Consider the following 21,386-nt stretch of genomic DNA (forward strand, 5'->3'; position numbering starts at 1 on the left):
TCTCTCTCTCTCACTATCTATTTTACTCTCTCTGCTCTCCTGACAGATTAAGCAGCTATGTAATAATAATAATAAATAATGTAATATTATTAATAATAATGTAATAATAATAATGATAATATAATAATAATAACAATAGTAATAATAATTGGAATAATAATAATAATGGAATAATAGGCAGATGCTCCTTAGATGCCACTTCATCCGATAGTGGTCACGTCATTGTTGTTTCCAGTCCACCTCGCTTGAAATTGCAATGTATTTCCAATGGACACATTTCTAAATCGTCTCGTTTAAAACAAATAAAGCATCAACATTTGCACGGTGTACCTTTCTGTGCGTATTCACCCACAATCTATAGCTCAACATGAAACAATGTTCAAGTAATCGTAAATAATTACGTATAACTTTATTTCAACCAAAAATGCTTAAACAATAATGTTAGTGATAGAAGGGAACAAATTTTGTGCAAAAATGGAAAGCTTGCCAATGTCCATGAGGCAGAATTATTACAATAGCCGATAATAAATTTTCCCAATGATAAATCCCTCTACGGGTGGACCGCGGGGGGAAACTAAAGTGACGTCAGACTACACCTCCCTATAGGGAACGTGCAGACATGGAGAGATCGCACTGGGTCTTTACTTTGTATTTTGATCAGTCGGTGGCTGTGTGGCCTCGTCAACGGCTAACAATAGAAGCCGGAATGCATGGAATGTTTGTGTAGTTCTCTTTCTTCCAACATGGCTGCCTGTAACCATTGGTAACCGGTCTAACCGTTTTTCGAAAGAAAATGCCTCATTTCTGTGCAGCGGTAGAGTCGGTAAAACACTAAGAAAAGCGTGATATTACTGTTCCACTGTGACTTATTTACACGATCCAGGAATAAAACTTGAAATTATTAAATCTTTGTTCATATAGTTCTAAAATCGCAACTGTCATTTTGCACACATCAACCGCTGCTTCTTCCAATGCTTTTTATATAAATCTATAGTCATTTGGGGGGGGGGGGGGGGGGGGGGGGGGGGGGGGGGGAGTGTTGAAGTGTCTCAATGTCTCTGTCCATCCTTTCTCTCCTTCCTCCTCCCGCTCCTCCTCCTCCCGCTCCTCCTCTCTCAGATCTACTACACAGGGAAGTACCAGAGCCTTGGCATAAAGCAAGGCGGTCCGTCAGCTGGTAAATGGGTGGAGCTTCCCGTCACCAAGTCTCCCAAGATCGTCCAGTTCTCCGTGGGTCACGATGGCTCCCACGCCCTCCTGGTGGCCGAGGATGGCAGCGTGTTCTTCACAGGCTCTGCCAGCAAGGGGGAGGATGGAGAGTCCAGTAAGACACATTTACATTTACATTTAGTCATTTAGCTGACGCTTTTATCCAAAGCGACTTAAAAGTTCTGTACGACAGGTCATCAGGAAGGATACAACTCTATCAGCTGAGTAACAATGTTCATCAAAGTGTTGAGTGCTACAGTGTAGGTTAGTTTATTAGGACAAGTGCATGACAGTACGGTTAGTTAGGGTTAGATATTTCTTTTAATTTTAATTTTAATTTTTTAATTCAGATAATGGTTGAAGAAGTGCGTCTTTAGTCGACGGCGAAAGATTGGACGTGATTCGGCTGGTTTGTGATCAGCCGGGCCGCTGCGTTCTGAATGAGTTGAAGAGGCTTAGTGGCAGTGGCCGGGAGGCCAGCGAGCAGTGCGTTGCAGTAGTCGAGGCGGGAGATGACTGTTGATTGGACGAGGAGTTGGGTGGCTTCTTTTGTCAGGAAGGGGCGGATCCTTCTGACGTTGCTCAGGAGGAATCGGCAGGTTCTGGTCGTCGCTGCGATGTGAGCAGAGAAGTTCAACTGGTCGTCGAGGACAACACCAAGGTTCTTGGCGGTCAGGGACGCAGTCACAGCTGCATTCTCGACTGTGATTGAAAGGTCGGTTAGGGGGGAGGATTTGGCCGGCAGGTGGAGCAATTCTGTTTGGCTTATGTTCAGTTTGAGGTGGTTGGTCGTCATCCAGGCGGAGATGTCGGACAGACAGGCCGAGATCCGCTCAGAGACGTGGATATCTGAGGGAGGGAAGGAGAGGAAGAGTTGAGTATCGTCGGCATAACAATGGTAGGAGAAGCCATGAGACGTGATAATGTTACCCAGTGATTTAGTGTAGAGGGAGAAGAGAAGGGGTCCTAAAACCGAGCCCTGGGGGACACCCGTCCGCAGGGGGCGGGTGGCCGACAGGGTCCCTCTCCATGACACTTGGTAGGAGCGGTCATTGAGGTATGATGTCAGCGCAGAGCCAGCCACTCCCATTCCTGCGAGGGCCGCAAGGAGGATCTGGTGGTTGACTGTGTCGAAGGCTGCAGATAGATCTAGGAGAATCAGGACAGAGGAGAGGCCTTTCGCTTTTGCTAAGTGAAGTGCCTCTGTGACCGCAATGAGGGCTGTCTCTGTGGAGTGACCAGTCCTGAAGCCTGACTGATTAGGGTCTAAGAGGTCATTCTGTAAGAGATAAGCAGTAAGTTGGTTGGATACAGCACGTTCAAGTGTTTTAGAAAGGAAGGAGAGAAGAGAGACAGGACGGTAGTTGCCTATGACGGTAGGGTTCAGGGTTGGTTTTTTTATGAGCGGCGTGACTCTGGCTTGTTTTAGGGAGGTGGGGACCACCCCCGAGTTGATGGTTGCCGTTAGGAATGGGAGGATGTCTGGTGCTATGGCCTGGAGGAGTGGGGAGGGTAGCTGGTCCAGCTGGCAAGTAGTCGGACGGTTCGACGTTACCAGTGTCAGGGTCTCTGCTTCTGTAATGGGAGAGAAAGATGACAGAGTGAAGGATGAGGTTCTCGATTCAGCATTTGGAATGGGTTGGGAGAAGGAGCTGCGGATGTTCTCCACTTTTTCCTCAAAGAAGATCGCAAAGTCTTCGGCAGAGAAAGATGAGGGAGGGGGGGGTGGGGGGGGAGTGAGGAGAGAGGACATGGTAGCATGCAGTTTGCGAAGATTCTTGGCAGAGGCCTCGATCCGACATCTTGGCAGAGGCCTCGATCCGACATATAATATACACACACGTATTTAAGCATTACATCACGCGCAGGAGTGGTTTGTGAACAATAAACCATGCCTAGGGGTGGTTGTTAGGCCCGAGGCGCAGCCGAGGGTCGTTAGACCCCCCTAGGCATGGTTTATTGTTCACAAATCACGACTGCAAGTGGTGTAAAGCTTTTATACAACTGCCACATTCATCCAACCTTATTGCTATACAATAAACACACATTAATCGAAGATTTATTGAAAAAACCATCCGCCAGAAAAAGTAGTTCCCACAACTACAAAAAAGACAATTTGCCTCCATGTGGAAGCAGCTCGGAAGTGCATCCAACCAACTAACACATCCAACTGTGTATTATTGGAATGATTGAGAGAAGTTGCCTCATGTGGAAGCAGCTCCGAAGTGCATCCAACCAACTAACACATCCAACTGTGTATTATTGGAATGATTGATTGAACATTTTATTACCAGATGCAGAATGGGTACAATACAGTACGGCTTAATACACACAATTGTTAAGGGGATGCAGACCTACTTTCTATAGAACTTCATTCTTAGATGCTTCTATAGAAAGTAGGTAAAACAAATTAAAAAGTTGTCTTTGCCCTATAGGAAAAAAAAGTTTTCTTCGCCCTATTTTTTTAATTTATTTTTTTAAACCTACTGTAGAGGGCCTAAACTTAACCAGTTGGAAACCAAGCGTACAGTAATAAAATTAGCAATCAATCAACTCAATAGGCCATGCTCACTTAGAACAGCGCAGCACCCAGCTCTCTCTCAGTCTGACTATCCCCCGCGTTGCAGACAGGAGTGCGTGTGTGCGTGTGTGCGTGTGTGCGTGTGTGCGTGTGTGTGTGTGTGTGTGCGTGTGTGTGTGCGTGTGTGTGTGTGTGTGCGTGTGTGTGCGTGTGTGTGTGTGTGTGTGTGTGTGTGTGTGTGTGTGTGTGTGTGTGTGTGTGTGTGTGTGTGTGTGTGTGTGTGTGTGTGTGTGTGTGTGTGTGTGTGTGTGTGTGTGTGTGTGTGTGTGTGTGTGTGTGTGTGTGTGTGTGTGTGTGTGTGTGTGTGTGTGTGTGTGTGTGTGTGTGTGTGTGTGTGTGTGTGGGGGCGGACGGACGGACGGTGTGAGAGTGAGGGCTGCAGTCGGAGAGAAGGAAAAAGAAATTGCAAATCAATCAATCAATCCGCGATTTTTCTTTTGTTACACAATGATTCAAGACCCATCAATTACATAATCCAACATTGTTTAAATGACTAAGACATTCGCATTGACAGAATCGCTTGATATTTAGTCGTTTAGTCGTTATCAACATATCCATTTATTAAAGATTATTGTCCGCCATCTTGTGATCCGGCGGAGTGATGTGATGTGATTCGGTTGTGGGCGGGTCCTGGGCCAGTAGCGTGGAATTGTGAAGAATAAACACGTGTAAAATGACTGTTTCAGCCAATCAGAATCGAGAAATTTGCATGCCGTTGTATAAATACTATATAGAACATGATGCAGAGAAAAATGCTTGGGGTAATTTAGAAATGGTGTCATCATCAGTTTGTCCAGCAGAGTGCGGTCCGACTCCATTGTTTACGTATAACTCATGTCATAATGCTCATTGTTTACAATACTCTTAACTCATTCCCCGCCAACAACGAGTGTACTCGTTATTGGCCGCCAATCGTTGGACGCCAACAACGAGTATACTCGTTATTTGATCGTTATTTCTTTTATTCGCTATTTCCAATCGTTATCCATCCAGGGAGCCTGTGTAACCATAGGGAATGAGTCTGAGATTGCAAAAGTCCAATACCGCCGCTTGGTGGTAAGCGGCCGATGTTACACTCCCTTTGACACTCTGTGTATGGGGCTGTGTGTCGATGAAATTCCTCCGGGCCGACTTTTCTAGTAACCTGGACCGAGGGCTTTACCTGATCGCATTGAATAGTTTTCGGGACCCCCGATTCATTATGCTGTGGTGGGTTATGTCGTGGCCCAAATGGACATACCAGATGCCAATCAAATAATTGGAATATTCTTTTTGGAATCTCACCGGCCACAGGTAAGAGCAATTTAACGTCAATTTCAGCTTGATTGTGCCTTGTTTTCATAGCCATCGCCCTGATCAGCGTATGCTGTTGTACTAACAAATGCCGTTATTGACAATCAATTAATAAGAAATGACCCCCCCCCTTTCATGCATTCATGATGGAACATAATATACCGATCATATGCATTTGAATTTTTAATTGTAGCGTGTATAGGGACGAAATGCCAATGGATTAAGTATAATATGCGTCACAGCCTATTACTAGCCTCCCAGGAATTACCCTAAACCGCTCTAAAACCATACTTATATTCACCACGGTATAAAACGGGAATGTATGGATGGAAAAATTATTCCTAGATAGATACTCGATGTCAAATGGGCCATTGTATTGCATCCATAGCTATAATATATATATAGTTATAGCCCTGCAAACAAGGTGACTAACTCCCATCGTTTACAGCAGTGGCAGTAGCTACCACAGGATAAGGCTAATAGCTGGCAGCCAATGAGTAAACAGACTCCGCAGCACTGTTGCCATGGATCTCATAGCTAGCTTGATAAGAGTAGAGAATACACGGCTTGAGGTTAGTAGTAGTGAGGACATCTGACATTTTGCCAGTAACTTCAGTCATTGCGTTTAATTTTTTTTAATATACCTACCTATTACCTAAATATAAAGATAAATGAATCATTAGAGTTACTAACCTCTTAACAGGCACCCAGAAAAGTGGCAATTTCTTTCTACTTGAACTTGAGGACTGCATACTTTTTTTGCAAAGCTTAGACGCTCGCCTGACATCGCCATGTAACTCGAGAACCGAGGCACGGATTTGGTCGAGTGAGGTGGCGTTCGAACAGCAACAAATGGATATTTCGAACTGTAATTTATATGTTTGGCGAAAAATGCAGCTCCAAGCCGCTAGACGCTCGCAAAGTGCCGTGACTTTGGTGTGTTCCGCACGTCGGGACGTATACGTCCCTGTGCACGTTAAGAAGCTATTTAGAATATAGCCTTGAGCCACATGGGAGTGAATTAGGTTTTCAGTCAGTCAGCGTATATGACTAGGAATATTTGATGCAACCGTTGGCATGTGTTTAGAATGGAATCCAGGGCCCTCATGCATCAACGTGGACTTAGAACTTGACCTACTTCCACACGTAAGCACGGAATGTAGAACTAGCGTACGCACAGGGAAGTCGGCATTCATCACACGTGCGTACGCAGGCTCTATGGTCCTCCGTGTTGATGAATACCACTTTGTTCTACCGTCAATGCTCGTGCATGATTATCCATATATGGTCATGAAAATGAGGAAACACCCCCCATGGGATGTGAAATAATGGACCGACCCGAGCGGGACTCCGAGAAACTCCACGGAGAATTCACTGCTGTCGAACCAAGAAGACACTATCGCGTATTATGATTTATGGGATAAATAAAAGGCGGACTTGTAAACGGTGATGTCAGATATCAACGGCTCCCTAAGACCATTGCTGCAATTCTGCCTGGACAGCTCAAAATACTAATAAAGACCGTTCGTTGACCACTGTTTGGCGTTGGTTGTGTGTCATTATAACCGTGCTGTAATATGAATGCCTTTATTAGTTGTGTTCGATTGGCTATATGATTTTTAGAGGCATCTATTTTGTTGTCGGCTAATAAAGACCGCGCTGGAATATGACTGCCTTTTCCCGTGTTGTTTGATTAATACCCACGGATTAAAGTTCTCCTCAATTCTATTCCAAATCGCGATGGATCTCCCGTCAATTTTCTACCTGCTGCATATGATTTCTAGAGGCATACTACAATCTATTTTGATGTCAGTATTGGGTAGCCTATATAAACAATATAATACGAGAGCATATACAAGAACAATGAATCTCACTGCATGTATGATGTATCCTGCCTTTCAATACATGAACTTGAATTCCATCATGTTTGTGTGCGGGACTCAAGGCTGTTGTCACAATGGGTGGTACCGCCGTACAGTAATAATAACAGTCCACACAATATCACGATCCATGCCATAGCCTATGTTCCATTAGGACATGATCTGTGACGACAAATGTTCTAGAATGTTTGATTAAGATATCATACTCTGACAGCATGCCTATGAGCAACAAAAACGCAAACTTGAATCCCATCATATAGTCTGTCCACTATCTGCATGGTGTCATTGCAATGCGTTTTCTATTCTTTCTTGTACAGTAAAAAGGGGGAAGAACACTATATTCATATGACTTATTCTGCTTACAGCTTCGAAATTCCACTTGTTTCGTTTAACGTAAAGCCTTTTAAATATAATCAAAACGTTCCCGTGTTTCGGCGGTCTGTGCGCAAAATAATAACGAGTTGAGCTTTATGATTGATGATGAATTGAAAATGGGGGACCCTGATGTAAACAGGACGAAAGTTGGTCTGCATCCCCAATTAACAATTGTATGTACTGAGCTGTACTGTACTGTACCCATTCTGCAATCTGTTAATAAACTTTTCAATCAATCAATCAATCAAGCTACGCGGAGCGCAGTCAGTCAGTAGCCTACACCCCGTATATTCCGATAACGCTATATAAACCATGCTGCATTCATTCTGAGAGAAAGATCTATTATTCCAAATGCTATTTATAGGGTTTTGACCATAATTACACTACTGTTGCTATCTTACAATGAACTATAATGAACTACGGTTCATACAGAACATCCAGTGTTATTATGCACAGAAGCTCATTTCCTTGTTGTAATAATATATTCTACCACTGGGAGCTAGGTACGCCAGGTCTGACCTGTGCGTAGATGTACGCACGAAGTCAAGTTCAAGTTCAAATTGATGAATCCCACTCTTTGCTTAGAAATGATCGTACGCACGGGTTACGCACAGATCTGTGCGTAGAACACGTTGATGCATGAGGGCCCAGGTCTGTTGTGTTCAGAGCTTCCCTCCCTGGACTTACTGGTCGTTACAGACTTGTTCCACTCAGACTCCTCCGTCCATCAGTCAAGTTCAAGTTTCAAGTTTCTTTATTAGTTGTCATACAGAAATACAGGATACTTTTGTATGAAATGCTTCTTTCTGTTTTGCTCCTGAGAGTGTGCTATGGAACCATTTATATGGTTTTCACAGTGAAGGTGTAATTTCCGGGAAAACGTTAATGTCTGGCATCAAAATATGCTTTGGTTTTAAAACAAGCACTAGATTTAAAGAAGCCATCCCTTGTGACCAAGATGAGATAAGATAAGATTAAATATTGCTTTATTGATCCCCTTGGGGAAATTCAGGACTGCACTCGTTTTGCAGAGGGACAGTGAAGTGTGAAATCTTTAAAATGTTTACAGACCTGTCGATTAAATCCGAGAGGTTGACAAAACCCTATGCCAGTCAGTTGACTAATGTCTTTTAGAGGACAGATCTAGCTCTGTTCCAACTGTACAGCCTGATGACTGTCTTCTCCTCCCTCCAGCCAAGAGTCGCAGACAGCCAAAGCCCTACAAGCCTAAAAAGATGATCAAGCTGGAGACCAAGACGGCGGTGCACACGGCCTGCAACAACGGCAGCAGCAGCATCGTCACCAAGGATGGAGAGCTCTACATGTTCGGAAAAGATGCCATCTACAGCGACAGCACTTGTGAGTGGGCAGGGGTAGGGCTGGGCGATATGGCCAACATTTCTATCACGATAACATTTTTCATATCACTTGTAACTGAGGGGTTACAAAACCCTCACTGTATTAAAGATTGTGATAGATTAAACCACTGCTAGTTATGTACTTTAATTACTGGCCAGACAGTACATCAAATATAGATGGTGAACACTCACAAGAACACGGCATTGACAAAGAAATAGTATTTGAGGGTATTTTATTATTATGCAACATTAGGTTACAGAATGAGAATTAGGGTCGCGCTTGTATGGCGAAGAATATGAATAAAGTCAGTCAGCAGCATGAGTCACTGGGAATAGCAGGATTCCTACGATGGGTCTAAGTTGATGCCACCTGTCGTATAATAGCAACTATATAAGGCAACGCTGGTACCGCCTGGAGACAATGGGTTCCCTCCGGGGTGTAAGGCCTGGAGGGTAGAGGAATGTTCGGATACTCAGTCTGATTCAATGAAGAATAAAGAGACTCCACGTACAGGAGTCGGTCCTTGTAAATCCAACGATCAGCAGCAAAGCAATAATTGTAATCCAAATGCTCGATAGCACTGATGACAGCTAGCCAGCCTCTGTCCATGAGGCCAGCCCGAGTGGTAATCCTCACGAGGTTAAATCCCAAACGATAGTGGAAATCAACGAGGCTCTTCTCCGGGTAACACGTTCCAAATCAATATAATCCAACCAGTAATGGTTCTGCAATCGCCGACGCTGGTTCTCTTGTGCACATGTCCAACGGTTCTCTGACTAGGCCTCCTCGGGTGCGGGCGACGTATTTAGGCCACACACCCTGGCTAAGGTACACTAGCTAAAACACGACGAACCGCTGGGTAATGCTACACACGAACGAACTGTGGTTGCACGATATACAATAAATGAACGACTATTTACTTCACATTAGATTAGGTCGAACTTGACGTTACTGCATTAAACTCTGACACTTTACTATTCTATTCGCACATGTTCTCAACGCACGAGTGCTCAATTTACACGATGAACTACGTTGGCTTGTTTAGATGGACAAGCAGGTGATCTACTGCTGTGCGCACCTTGCGCTGTATATATACTTAAGTGATTATCTAGTCCCAAACCGCAGTCCTTGTCTGGGATCAATACGCTGTCTCCGGGCATGTTCCGACATGCCTGAACTCGTCTTTGAACCTGACGTTGGGGGCTTGCGAGGTGGCGCCTAGGGCGCTGTCCAATAAGGAGAGCGAATATTACTCTGGTTTGAACGCAGGTAAAGGGATATTCCGTGTATATATAAATAATATACAAAGTATATCAAACAATAAAGGTAGATTCTCAGTTTTAATCTGGCCCTTCACAACATCACTCGATATTGATAATTATCTCGATATACATGAAATAATTATTTCTGTCAAGTTTAAAGGCTATTCTTGCTGCTGAATGAAAGCTGAAGAAACCAGAAGGTTAATTGTGGTTCAGAATATTCTTTATGGGCAGAACATGACAAACTAGGCCTACTTGCCAAACCACAAATCTGAGGTAGAACATGAACGCGAACTGTATAACAATAAAACTTTTATAACTGGCATTAACAATGAAAATAAATTAGGGCGGCTACGTGGCGTAGTGGGCAAGGCACTCGCCACGAATACTGGAGACGCTGGGCTCGCCTGTTCGAGCCCAGCGCTCCACATTGCTTTCAGTTTAGCTGGTCGTCCGTACTAATACACATTGGCCGTATTAGGGGGTGGGAAACTGATGGGTGGGGATCGGGCGTTGTGGACAGCGACTCCTACAGGTCGGTTGGTGCGCCTGCGCAGTAGAATCAGGAAGTGTCGGGGGCAGCGTGAGCCTCCCACGCGTTACTCCTCGCCACTGAGAGATCGAGCTGCGCAGGTGAAAAGATGCGACTGCTGTTACCTCAAGTACCGGAGGGGACTTGTGCTATGTATGACTTAGTCCACATTGCAGCCGGCTTGTGGGAGGCAAGAAACAGCGTTCGTGACAGGGGAGGGTTGAATTGGATGATACAAAAATTGGGATGGGAGAAAATATAGAAAATGGGGGAAAAAGTGGATAAAAAAAAACAATGAAAATAAATTAATAAATAAAATCTCAATTCTGGTATTAATAATGAAAAATAATGAAATAAATTTAATCTCAAAGTCTGATTAGCACACATAGCCTACTGTGTACAGACGGTCTCAAACTGTCAAACTGTATTTTAAATTAGAAAGCAAACTTAAATAAATGGACAAGAGAAAAAGATCTCAATTTGGTCAGTATTGTCATTTGGATAAGCAAAGCCATTACTTTAAGTTGCGGGCAAGAAAGACAATGCCATTCGTTTGATTGGCTCCTTCCTTTTAAATTTCTCCTTATTATTTTCAATAAAATATCTATCTTTAGTTTAGTTTATTTGACAATTATTAAAATACAGTACTTGTTACAACAAGTCATGCATCCTAAAATGATCAAGGATAGCACAGAAAAGTCACAGACTTATTTATCTCTCTCCATTTCAGTGGTGTAAAGTAACTTTTAAGTACAATTTCGAGCTACTTGTACTTTACGTGAGGGAACTTTATACTTTTACTCCTACATTTCAAAAGAAATATTGTACATTTATCTGAACCCATCAGTTACTAGTTACTTTAAAGAAAAAAATATTTCAGAAACATCTATGGTCAGAAATATTGTTTCTGTTACTAGGCTTGAGTAAATTGTAATGAACCAAAGGAGAATATCAATATATATATATTCTTTTTTCATCATCTTTAACGGTGAATAATACCGTGCTAAAATTGGCCAGACATGAAAAATTCAGCACCTTCTTGAGATCACAAAAAATCGAAGCAAATAAATAAAGGGAAGATGATTAAACGGAAGGTTTTGTAGATACAGTACTGAATTCTGCCATCCGGACACATGCAATTTGAAATATGGTTATAGAATATAGAATATCAGGCCTATAAATGAACTTATTATGGCCATGTCGCACATCTATGGATCGGGCCAAATCTCCCCTTTCCAATGGCAGAGTTCAATCTGGATTTAGCATCACCAGGCGTTTATCAAAAACCGTGAATGAAATCTACTGTAAGTACAGTGATTCTTTTATAATGTAAATTGCTCTGCCATTTTTCATCAGATTGTACAGATTGATTTAGTTGTTTTCTTGAACGGAGGATCTCTCCTCTCTCCCTCCCCCAGGCCAGGTGATGGACCTGAAGGGTCACTTTGTGACCCAGGTGGCCATGGGGAAGGCCCACACCTGCGTCCTCACCAAGAGCGGGGAGGTGTGGACGTTCGGGGTCAACAACAAGGGCCAGTGTGGCCGGGACACCGGGGCCATGAACCAGGCGGGGAAAGGTGAGGGAGAACAAATGTCAGAAGCGTCGTGTATTTAAATGTGTTTTTACCGTAACAACGATGGCACTGCAGCAGCACCTCGTCCATATTGCTGTAAATCTCCAGTCAGTCGATCTAAAATTAATCTTTTAAAAAAAGATTTTTTTTTATAACTTTCTTTATTGGAAGAGTTTTAAAGATTATGCAGACAGTTATACATATTATACATCTTCCATTTTTTTCTCCCCCCCCCCCCTCCCTTTCCCTTTCCTATCCCCTAACCCCACCCCATCCCCCCCACGAAGAGCGACAACAAACATACAATACACGAAAATACAAAATAAAAATATGTGACAAAAAAAGAAATAATTATAAGAAATAAATAAAAATAGGGAAAAAACAGAGGGGGGGGGGGGGGGGGGGGGGGGACTCAGTCGTCACAACCAGGCAGGGATGTTATTATTTTTTTTATAAAAAAAAAATTATCTACTTTTTCTCCCCATTTTCTATTTTTCTCCCATCCCAATTTTTTCGTATTATCCAATTCTTCCCTCCCCTGTCTCGAACGTCGCTAGACCATGCCTCCCACTGGTTGGCTGCAATGTGGACGAAGCCTTGCATCACGTGTCCCCTCCGGTACACGAGGAGGCAGCCGTCGCATCTTTTCACCTGAACAGCGCGATCTCTCAGTGGCGAGGAGTAACGCGTGGGAGGCTCACGCTGCCCCAGATACTTCCTGATTCTGCTGTACAGGCGTCACCCAACCGACCTGTAGGAGTCGCTGTCCACAACGTCCGATCCCCACCCACCGGCTTTCCCACCCCCTAATACTGCCAATTGTATTAGTATGAACGACCAGCCAAGCCGGAAGCAACACCGAGAGCTGGGCTCGAACCCAGCGTCTCCTGCGTTAGTGGCGAGCGCCTTGCCCACTGCGCCACTTAGCCGCCCCTTAAAATGTATCCTTTTAATTGGAAGATTAAAATGACAGTAGGGGACGACGGTGGCTCAGGAGGTAGAGCAGTCGTCTGGTAATCGGAAAGTTCCCGGTTCGTTTCCCGCTCCTCCCGGGCAGCGTGTCGAAGTGTCCTTGAGCAAGACACTTAACCCCTAATAGCTCCCGATGAGCAGGTTGGCACCTTGTATGGTCGCCCCTGCCCATCGGTGTGTGTATGTGTGAGTGAACGGGTGAACGTGAGAGGCTGTATTAAATAATACCGTGTTCTGAGCTGTCCGGAGATTCATGAGCCGGTCTTTGTGTGTCTGCATCCTGGCGCCGTAGCGTTCGGCGTGGAGAGCATGGCCACGGCCATGGACGAAGACCTGGAGGACGAGCTGGAGGAGAAGGAGGAGAAGAGCATGATGTGCCAGCCCGGCATGCACAAGTGGAAGCTGGACCAGTGCATGGTGTGCACGGTGTGCGGAGACTGTACCGGCTACGGGGCCAGCTGTGTCAGCAGTGGTCGGCCAGACCGGGTGCCTGGAGGGTGAGTACCAGACGCAAGAGCCTAAGAGACTTTTTTATTGTAATATTACCATGGATCACTATAGAAATTGTAGTATTTAGTACGATAAAACCACAGGGATACTATAGTGGTCCTATAAGTCTGTCACGGAAGTCGGTGGCCAAGGCGTGCGGACAAGCAAACAGAGGGAGCAAGACAAGCGAGGAAGGGGGAGAGGGAGAGAGGGAGGCAGGGAGAGAGAGAGAGAGAGAGAGAATTGCTGAGCTAATGTTATGTCATTCCACTTCACCTTAAATGTCTATGATATTCTACTATATAAACACTATAGTGAATCATTACAGTATTTCTGTGGTACATCTATGAAAGAAAACAGTGAAATACTATAGTGTGTTACAAAGACACCAAGTCTATAGGTTTCTTGTGGTATGCGGTGACGTAGTATCAGTATTTTCTTTTTGCCTCTTCTCATTGGTGGGGGTTGCTGAGGCAGGCAATATGCTAATAATAACCTTGACATTGGTTATTTTTTTGGATTCTGTCTGTGTTTAACAGCCTGTCTATTTGCTGGAGGCTGACTCCGTCTTTTGTTTCCTTATCACAACGCTTGTGTGCCGTGTTATTATGATGAATATTAAAGACGGCACTAGTACGATTTTGACATCGATATATCATTATAAATTCAGTGTCCATACCTTGGCAGGATTACTGCAGAAACATGATGAGAATCAATCAATCAGATTTATTTTTAGAGCACATTTAACATGACCCGTGTCAACCAACGTGCTGTACAGAGGGTAGATACACATAGAAACATCTAGACAACATATAGACAACAACATTCACATCTCAGTTTTACGGGAGGGCACACAAGCAAACGCACAGGAAAACAGGGCAGAATGCGAGATAACGGACAAGACTGTTGGATGCCTCTGTTTAGTATTTATAATGTGATATGAGTCTGTTGGATGCCTCTGTTTAATATTTATATTTCTATTTATTTTTGTTCACTGTAATTATATCGCAACTAACCCGACAATCGTAGGTCATGGGGTTAGGGTTGCATGGCCTTTTTTCTTCTTTTTCCTCCGTATGATCAAGTGTTTTATTTTGATATAATCAAATAAAATACATTGTACAGTGCTCATTGGTGTAATTTCCTCTGCGTGTGTGTGTCTCCTCCAGTATCTGTGGCTGTGGGTCGGGGGAGTCTGGCTGCTCTGCGTGTGGCTGCTGTAAAGCCTGCGCCAGGGAGCTGGACGGTCAGGAAGCCAGACAGAGAGGTATCTTTGACGCTGTAAAGGAGATGATACCACTGGACCTACTGCTAGGTATGTGCACACTGGCCACTATCCCCCCCCCCAGCAACCAACCCACCCCACCCCACCCAATTCCAACCTGACATTTCCATCCTATTTGCATAGCTGTTAACTGTCATCACTGTTTTGATATTTTGTGTCACTCTGGGGCCCAAACCATGGAGCCTGAGAAAGTCCCGCCGCATGATTCATCCCTGTGACATTCTCATTTTGCGGTGCTGTTAAATGCCACAGGTTTTTGTTAGAAGACGTGTAAAGGCTCCCGTAAAGTCGGGCGGAACGTGCGCAGAGGTCCGCGCGGACTCAAAGCGCAAAGCTAAAATGTTCTAACTGCGCGGACATCCGCGTTGCTTACTTGGTGTCACGCAAAAGGCTGCTCGGCGTGTTGGTTGACCCCGATCTGCATCATATACATTTGGACCATGTCCTTTTTTGTCATCATCTGAAGAAACTTGAGAAGTTTGAATGGCTTTTCTAATTTCGAAATCTTGGAAACGGAGATAACCTAGACCAGTGGTTCCCAAACCTCTCCTCGAGGCACCCCAGCCGTACCATGTATTTGTTAAATTCCACCACCAGCACACCTGATTAAACTAATAAAGGGCTTGTTAAGTTGAATCAGGTGTGCTGGTGGTAGAAATTTAACAAATACATGGAACGGCTGGGGTGCTTCGAGGAGAGGATTGGGAAGCACTGACCTAGACTCGTTATTTTGACATTGGTGGACGACGGTGTGACAGAAAGTGTAAATAGCGTGCAAGGATTGTGGGAAATGTAGTAAACTGGCACGAGACATTTTGTAAATTGGTACCTGGTGGTACGCTCGACTATGAAACCTCAAACGACTGTGCACATGCCGCGCAGAGTCCGGTCCGCTCACAGTACGCCCGACTATGTGCAAGCGTTAAGCCGGCTTGTCTTACACTTCAACTACCGTCTGTCTTATTTATCTATGTATGGTCTGGAACGTGTGGGCACACCGTTTATTCCATACATGTCGCAGCGGTTTTTCGCGTTCACATACACTTCTCACGCATGTTCACTAGGGATGCACCGATCCGACTTTTTCAATCCCGATACCGATGCCTGGGTTTGGGTATCGGCCAATACCATTACCGATCCAATACCCATTGTGCAATTTTCTTTTTCAAAAAAGTTAAAAAAAAATAAGTAAAAAAGATTTTATCCACGTTTTATTTTTTTTATATATTAAAATATCTTTTGTTTTTAAGAATTGTAAAGGATCACAAGTGTGTTTTTGATTTGTTGTAAACAAAGACAGAAAATAAACTTCATTCATTCAATTAATAAACTGTATGCCTCACTGTCACTGTGTGGAAGAGACTGGGATCATTATTTTGTGCAAGGCAACATCAGGCTTGACATTTAGTGAAACTAAATGTAACAAATTAACAAATATAAATGTACTGAATGGTCATTTCTTATTTCATTTATTATTTCATTTATTTTTTTTAAATCCGATATATACCGTACTTTTCGCACTATAAGCCGCACCTGAATATAAGCCGCAGCAGCTAAATTGAATGATGTGTACATATATAAGCCGCACTGGACTATAAGCCGCATGTGTTTTAATGTTTAATTACCATATGTAATTAGCATTGGGACACAATACTGTCGGACAAATAACAAGAATTAACTCATTTACAAGTTGTATTAAGTTTAGCAAATAAGGGAACAGATAAATAACATTTCAATGCAGTCAAAAAAGCAATATTTTGATTTTTACATTTTCGGGTTTGGTCACGTCGAGTCACATATAAGCCGCACCGTTATATAAGCCGCAGGGTAGAAAAATGGGGGAAAAAGCCGCGGCTTATAGTCCGAAAAGTACGGTATTTATTTTTTTACCGATACCCGATCCAGCTATTTTACTGATATCGGCGGCCGATACCGATACCAATATCGGATCGGTGCATCCCTAATGTTCACCACATCGTGCTTCTTCCCCCGTTTGTCCTCGTCTGTGTTTTATGGCTTCTCCATCACGTCGGGCCCGTCATTCATCCATGTACGTCTTGTTCTGCTCTGCTCTGTCCCGTCCCGACTCTTGTCCCACCTTCTCCCGCATCCTGTCGGGGGTGCTTGCCTCGTCCCCCCTCGCCGGGCCCCTTTGTGTTTCAGCTGTGCCTGTCCCTCCCCCTCCAGGCGTCAACATCGAGGAGCACATCCAGATCCGTCAGGAGGAGAAGCGCCAGAGGATCAACCGCCGGCACCGGCTGGAGGAGGGCCGAGGTACGTGACGGGGGGGATGGGGGAGATGGGGGAGGGGGGCGTAGAGAGAGAGACTACAGTGGGAGACACAGTGTAGGGACTCTCTCTTTCTTTCCTTGGGGAGGTTAGGAGGAGGTGGACGTTTGTATGATAGTTGGGTTTACATGATGTGTCCAAGGAGACATGTAAGGGTTTCATCAGTGAGAGGAGTTAAAATACTGAAGTATTCAATATCCCATCCTCCATTAGTTTCTGATGGATCACGACCCTCAGGTCCTCTAGTTTGTATTAGAACGTGACACTCGGGTCCTGTAGTTTCTGTCAGATCGTGACACTCAGGTCCTGTAGTTTCTGTCAGATCATGACCCTCCGGTCCTGTAGTTTCTGTCGGATTACAACCCTCAGGTCCTCTAGTTTATGTCAGATCACGACCCTCAGAGCCCCTAGTTTCTGTCAGATCACGACCCTCAGAGCCCCCAGTTTCTGTTAGATCAAGGCCCTCTAGTTTCTGTTAGATCAAGGCCCTCTAGTTTCTGTTAGATCAAGGTCCTCTAGTTTCTGTTGGATCACGGTCCTCTAGTTTCTGTTAGATCAAGGCCCTCTAGTTTCTGTTAGATCAAGGTCCTCTAGTTTCTGTTGGATCACGGTCCTCTAGTTTCTGTTGGATCACGGTCCTCTAGTTTCTGTTAGATCAAGGTCCTCTAGTTTCTGTTAGATCAAGGCCCTCTAGTTTCTGTTAGATCAAGGTCCTCTAGTTTCTGTTAGATCAAGGTCCTCTAGTTTCTGTTAGATCACGGTCCTCTAGTTTCTGTTAGATCACGGTCCTCTAGTTTCTGTTAGATCAAGGTCCTCTAGTTTCTGTTAGATCAATGCCCTCTAGTCTCTGTTAGATCAATGCCCTCTAGTTTCTGTTGGATCACGGTCCTCTAGTTTCTGTTAGATCAATGCCCTCTAGTCTCTGTTAGATCAAGGTCCTCTAGTTTCTGTTAGATCAAGGTCCTCTAGTTTCTGTTAGATCAAGGTCCTCTAGTTTCTGTTGGATCAAGGTCCTCTAGTTTCTGTTAGATCAAGGCCCTCTAGTTTCTGTTAGATCAAGGTCCTCTAGTTTCTGTTAGATCAAGGTCCTCTAGTTTCTGTTGGATCAAGGTCCTCTAGTTTCTGTTAGATCAAGGTCCTCTAGTTTCTGTTAGATCAATGCCCTCTAATCTCTGTTAGATCAAGGTCCTCTAGTTTCTGTTGGATCACGGTCCTCTAGTTTCTGTTAGATCAAGGTCCTCTAGTTTCTGTTAGATCAAGGTCCTCTAGTTTCTGTTCGATCACGGTCCTCTAGTTTCTGTCAGATCACGACCCTCAGGTCCTCTAGTTTTTGTCAGATCACGACCCTCAGCTCCTCTAGTTTCTGTTAGATCCTCTAGTTTCTGTTAGATCAAGGTCCTCTAGTTTCTGTTAGATCAAGGTCCTCTAGTTTCTGTTCGATCACGGTCCTCTAGTTTCTGTCAGATCACGACCCTCAGCTCCTCTAGTTTGTCGTCAGATCACGACCCTCAGCTCCTCTAGTTTCTGTTAGATCACGGTCCTCTAGTTTCTGTCAGATCACGACCCTCAGGTCCTCTAGTTTCTGTCAGATCACGACCCTCAGCTCCTCTAGTTTCTGTCAGATCACGACCCTCAGGTCCTCTAGTTTCTGTTAGATCACGGTCCTCTAGTTTCTGTCAGATCACGACCCTCACGTCCTCTAGTTTCTGTCAGATCACGACCCTCAGCTCCTCTAGTTTCTGTCAGATCACGACCCTCACGTCCTCTAGTTTCTGTCAGATCACAACCCTCAGCTTCTCTCCACGATACGATTGGATGTGTTGTGTCTTGGTGAATCCTCCCCCTCCTTGCTTGTGTCTTCTTTTCTTTTTTTCTTTATTTATAATTTTGCAGTGTGTGTGTATTTGTTGTTGTGCTGTAGTATTACCATGTGTTCTCTCCCACCTTGTCAGCCTTGTGCATGCATGTGAAAGTTTCTTTCTCCCCCTTAGGCCCCCTTGTTTTCCCCGGCCCACTATTTATGAACCAGCGTGAGCAGGCCCTAGCCAGAATAAGACCCCTTCAGGCTCTAAGGCATAAGCGGGACAAGCACAAAGGTACTACGGTCTTCCACTACCTAACTCAATGGGTGAGAGACACCCCCCCCCCCCACACTCTCTGACTCACCTCCCAGTCCGGGCTGTCCCGTCCCACTCCTCTATCGCTCTCTGAAAGCAAGGCTTCCTAAACGTCTCTACCTCATCTCAGGGTGAAAGGACCATGTGGGCCTTTTCGATGGGACGGACCCGAGTGTAGCCCACTTTTGGAAACTTTATTATTTTTTAACAGGAGGCTATATTTTCTCTGAGGTGTCTGTTGAGGGTAGAAAAGACTGAAAAAAAAGAGAAGAAGATTTTGGTCTATTATTATTGTGTTCACTTCTGGCTTTAGCGGTCGCTGTACTTGGGGTGTTGGGACGCCTGCTCTGGCCAGTGCTTGTATCAGGGTCTAAATAGAAATCCATATCCTAGTCTAACTGCCTTTACCTTCATTCTCTATACAGCTGGTTTCTCTCACTCTGCTCCCACCCGGCAGAATTAGAAGCAGATGAAACGGCAGGCGTTGGGAGAGCTGCCTTTGATACATGACAAGCTGCGACTATTATGGGGTAGATCTGAGAGGAGCAGTGTGTACTTAGGTTTTTTTTAAAGGGACGTATTTTTAGGACACACCGAGGAATCATCTGTACTGGGCCCGGGTAAAATTATTGTTATAAATAGAATTTCTTTTGTCCTATGGTTTATATTTGGAATCCATGACTACTGTTGGATGTTTGGAAGAACCATAGCAGTTTCACTCCGGTTGTCATATCACAGATTGATGCTGTATTGCTTGATGAAATAGGGTTCCTTCCAGTGGTCGACCAATATGTTTCTTCAGTGGGCGATGCTGCTACCCATATTTAGAGAGCAGGGTAGCTGATATAATGCTATTTACAATTTAATAATAACAAACGAGACACAAAATTGCTGTATTTAAGTTCACTAATGTAGCTATTAGCTAGCTTAGCTGGTTGATGACAGCCAGGTTTGCAGTTGCTAACATTGCAATTGTACTAGGGATTGGATATAAAATATTGCAGTATGATGCCATCATCACCGCTCGAGCATTAAAATGCAGTCCACTTGAGTCCTAGAAAGATGGTGATGTTGGCAGAATTCGATATCGGCCGAATACCGGTATATAAAAAAAAACGCCAATTTGGCCCAATATATTGGTCGACCACTAGTTCCTGTCCGAAAAGTACTAAAGTCTACGGCCATTTGACACCGCGTAGGAGAAGTGAATGGAGGAACCCATGGAGCACTGGCAGACTGGTACTGCCTTCTGGAAGCTCACTGGGGAAACAACCAGAGGGCTGCAGACTTCAATAACATGTGCTTCTCTATTCTTCCTGAGCGTGTTGTCCCCCAGAAGAATGTTCAACCCTACTGGGCGGATACTTGGGCCACGGACCAGCAAAATCCTCTGCGATATTTACCATATATATATATATATATATATATATATATATGTGTGTATTAGGGCTGACTCCTATTAGTCGACTAATCGGTCGAAAGGAGCCGTATAAAAATAACTAAATGATATAATCTTAGAAATTAAGTAAAGTTAATAGGTTTGCGTGTTAAGCATAACAGATTGATTGATTGCAAATTGTATTAACAGATTGCAGAATGGGTACAATACAGTACAGCTCAATACACACAATTGTTAAGGGGATGCAGACCAGAGAAAGACTTTTGTCTTGTTTATATCAGGGTCCCCCATTTTCAATTCATAGTGACATATATGATTTTTTTTTTTTTTTTTTTACAATTTTATTTATAAAAAATTTTCAACTACAAAGTAAAACTTTGTCAACATGTTTTATCATCTCATTTCAATCATTTGTATTGTAGAACATGTTATTTTCTCAAGCAGACAGATGTAAACACTGTAATCTGTGTTGCATGTACCTGACAAACTGAACTGTTTGTATTAGTCATATTCCAACTTAACTGAATGCACGTGTGTGTGTGTGGACTACTGTACTATTACAGGTATTGAAATGTACAATGCAACTTCCTTATACACATTTTTATTTTTATTTATATATATATTTTTTTTATGAATAATTAAATATCGATATTGTGGGAGATGAGTATTGAAACCGTTTTAAATATTCAGAATCGATATGTATAGAAAAAATCGATATTTTTGACAACACTAGTGTGTATACCGTAATTCCTCTAATAGTGACCGGTATT

General features: G+C 43.8%; 1 protein-coding gene across 24 annotated transcripts in view; it reads left to right on the forward strand.

Moving 5' to 3' along the window:
* Window positions 1-21,386, forward strand: part of mycbp2 (MYC binding protein 2) — a 253,033-nt gene that overhangs the window by 103,627 nt on the left and 128,020 nt on the right. For 12 of the 24 annotated variants that reach the window (XM_084309674.1, XM_084309685.1, XM_084309676.1 and 9 more), the window contains exons 12-18: window positions 1,120-1,324; window positions 8,533-8,697; window positions 11,910-12,067; window positions 13,320-13,534; window positions 14,696-14,841; window positions 16,975-17,085; window positions 19,092-19,196. In XM_084309674.1, the coding sequence (XP_084165800.1) occupies window positions 1,120-1,324; window positions 8,533-8,697; window positions 11,910-12,067; window positions 13,320-13,534; window positions 14,696-14,841; window positions 16,975-17,085; window positions 19,092-19,196 (1,105 nt within the window). Of the gene's footprint in view, window positions 1-1,119; window positions 1,325-8,532; window positions 8,698-11,909; window positions 12,069-13,319; window positions 13,535-14,695; window positions 14,842-16,974; window positions 17,086-19,091; window positions 19,197-21,386 lie in introns of all 24 variants that reach the window. The other 12 variants (XM_084309692.1, XM_084309678.1, XM_084309680.1 and 9 more) reach the window with 6 other exon arrangements.

Source organism: Notolepis coatsorum, assembly GCF_963971535.1.
Source record: "Notolepis coatsorum genome assembly, chromosome: 3".
NCBI classification, from domain to species: Eukaryota; Metazoa; Chordata; class Actinopteri; order Aulopiformes; family Paralepididae; genus Notolepis; species Notolepis coatsorum.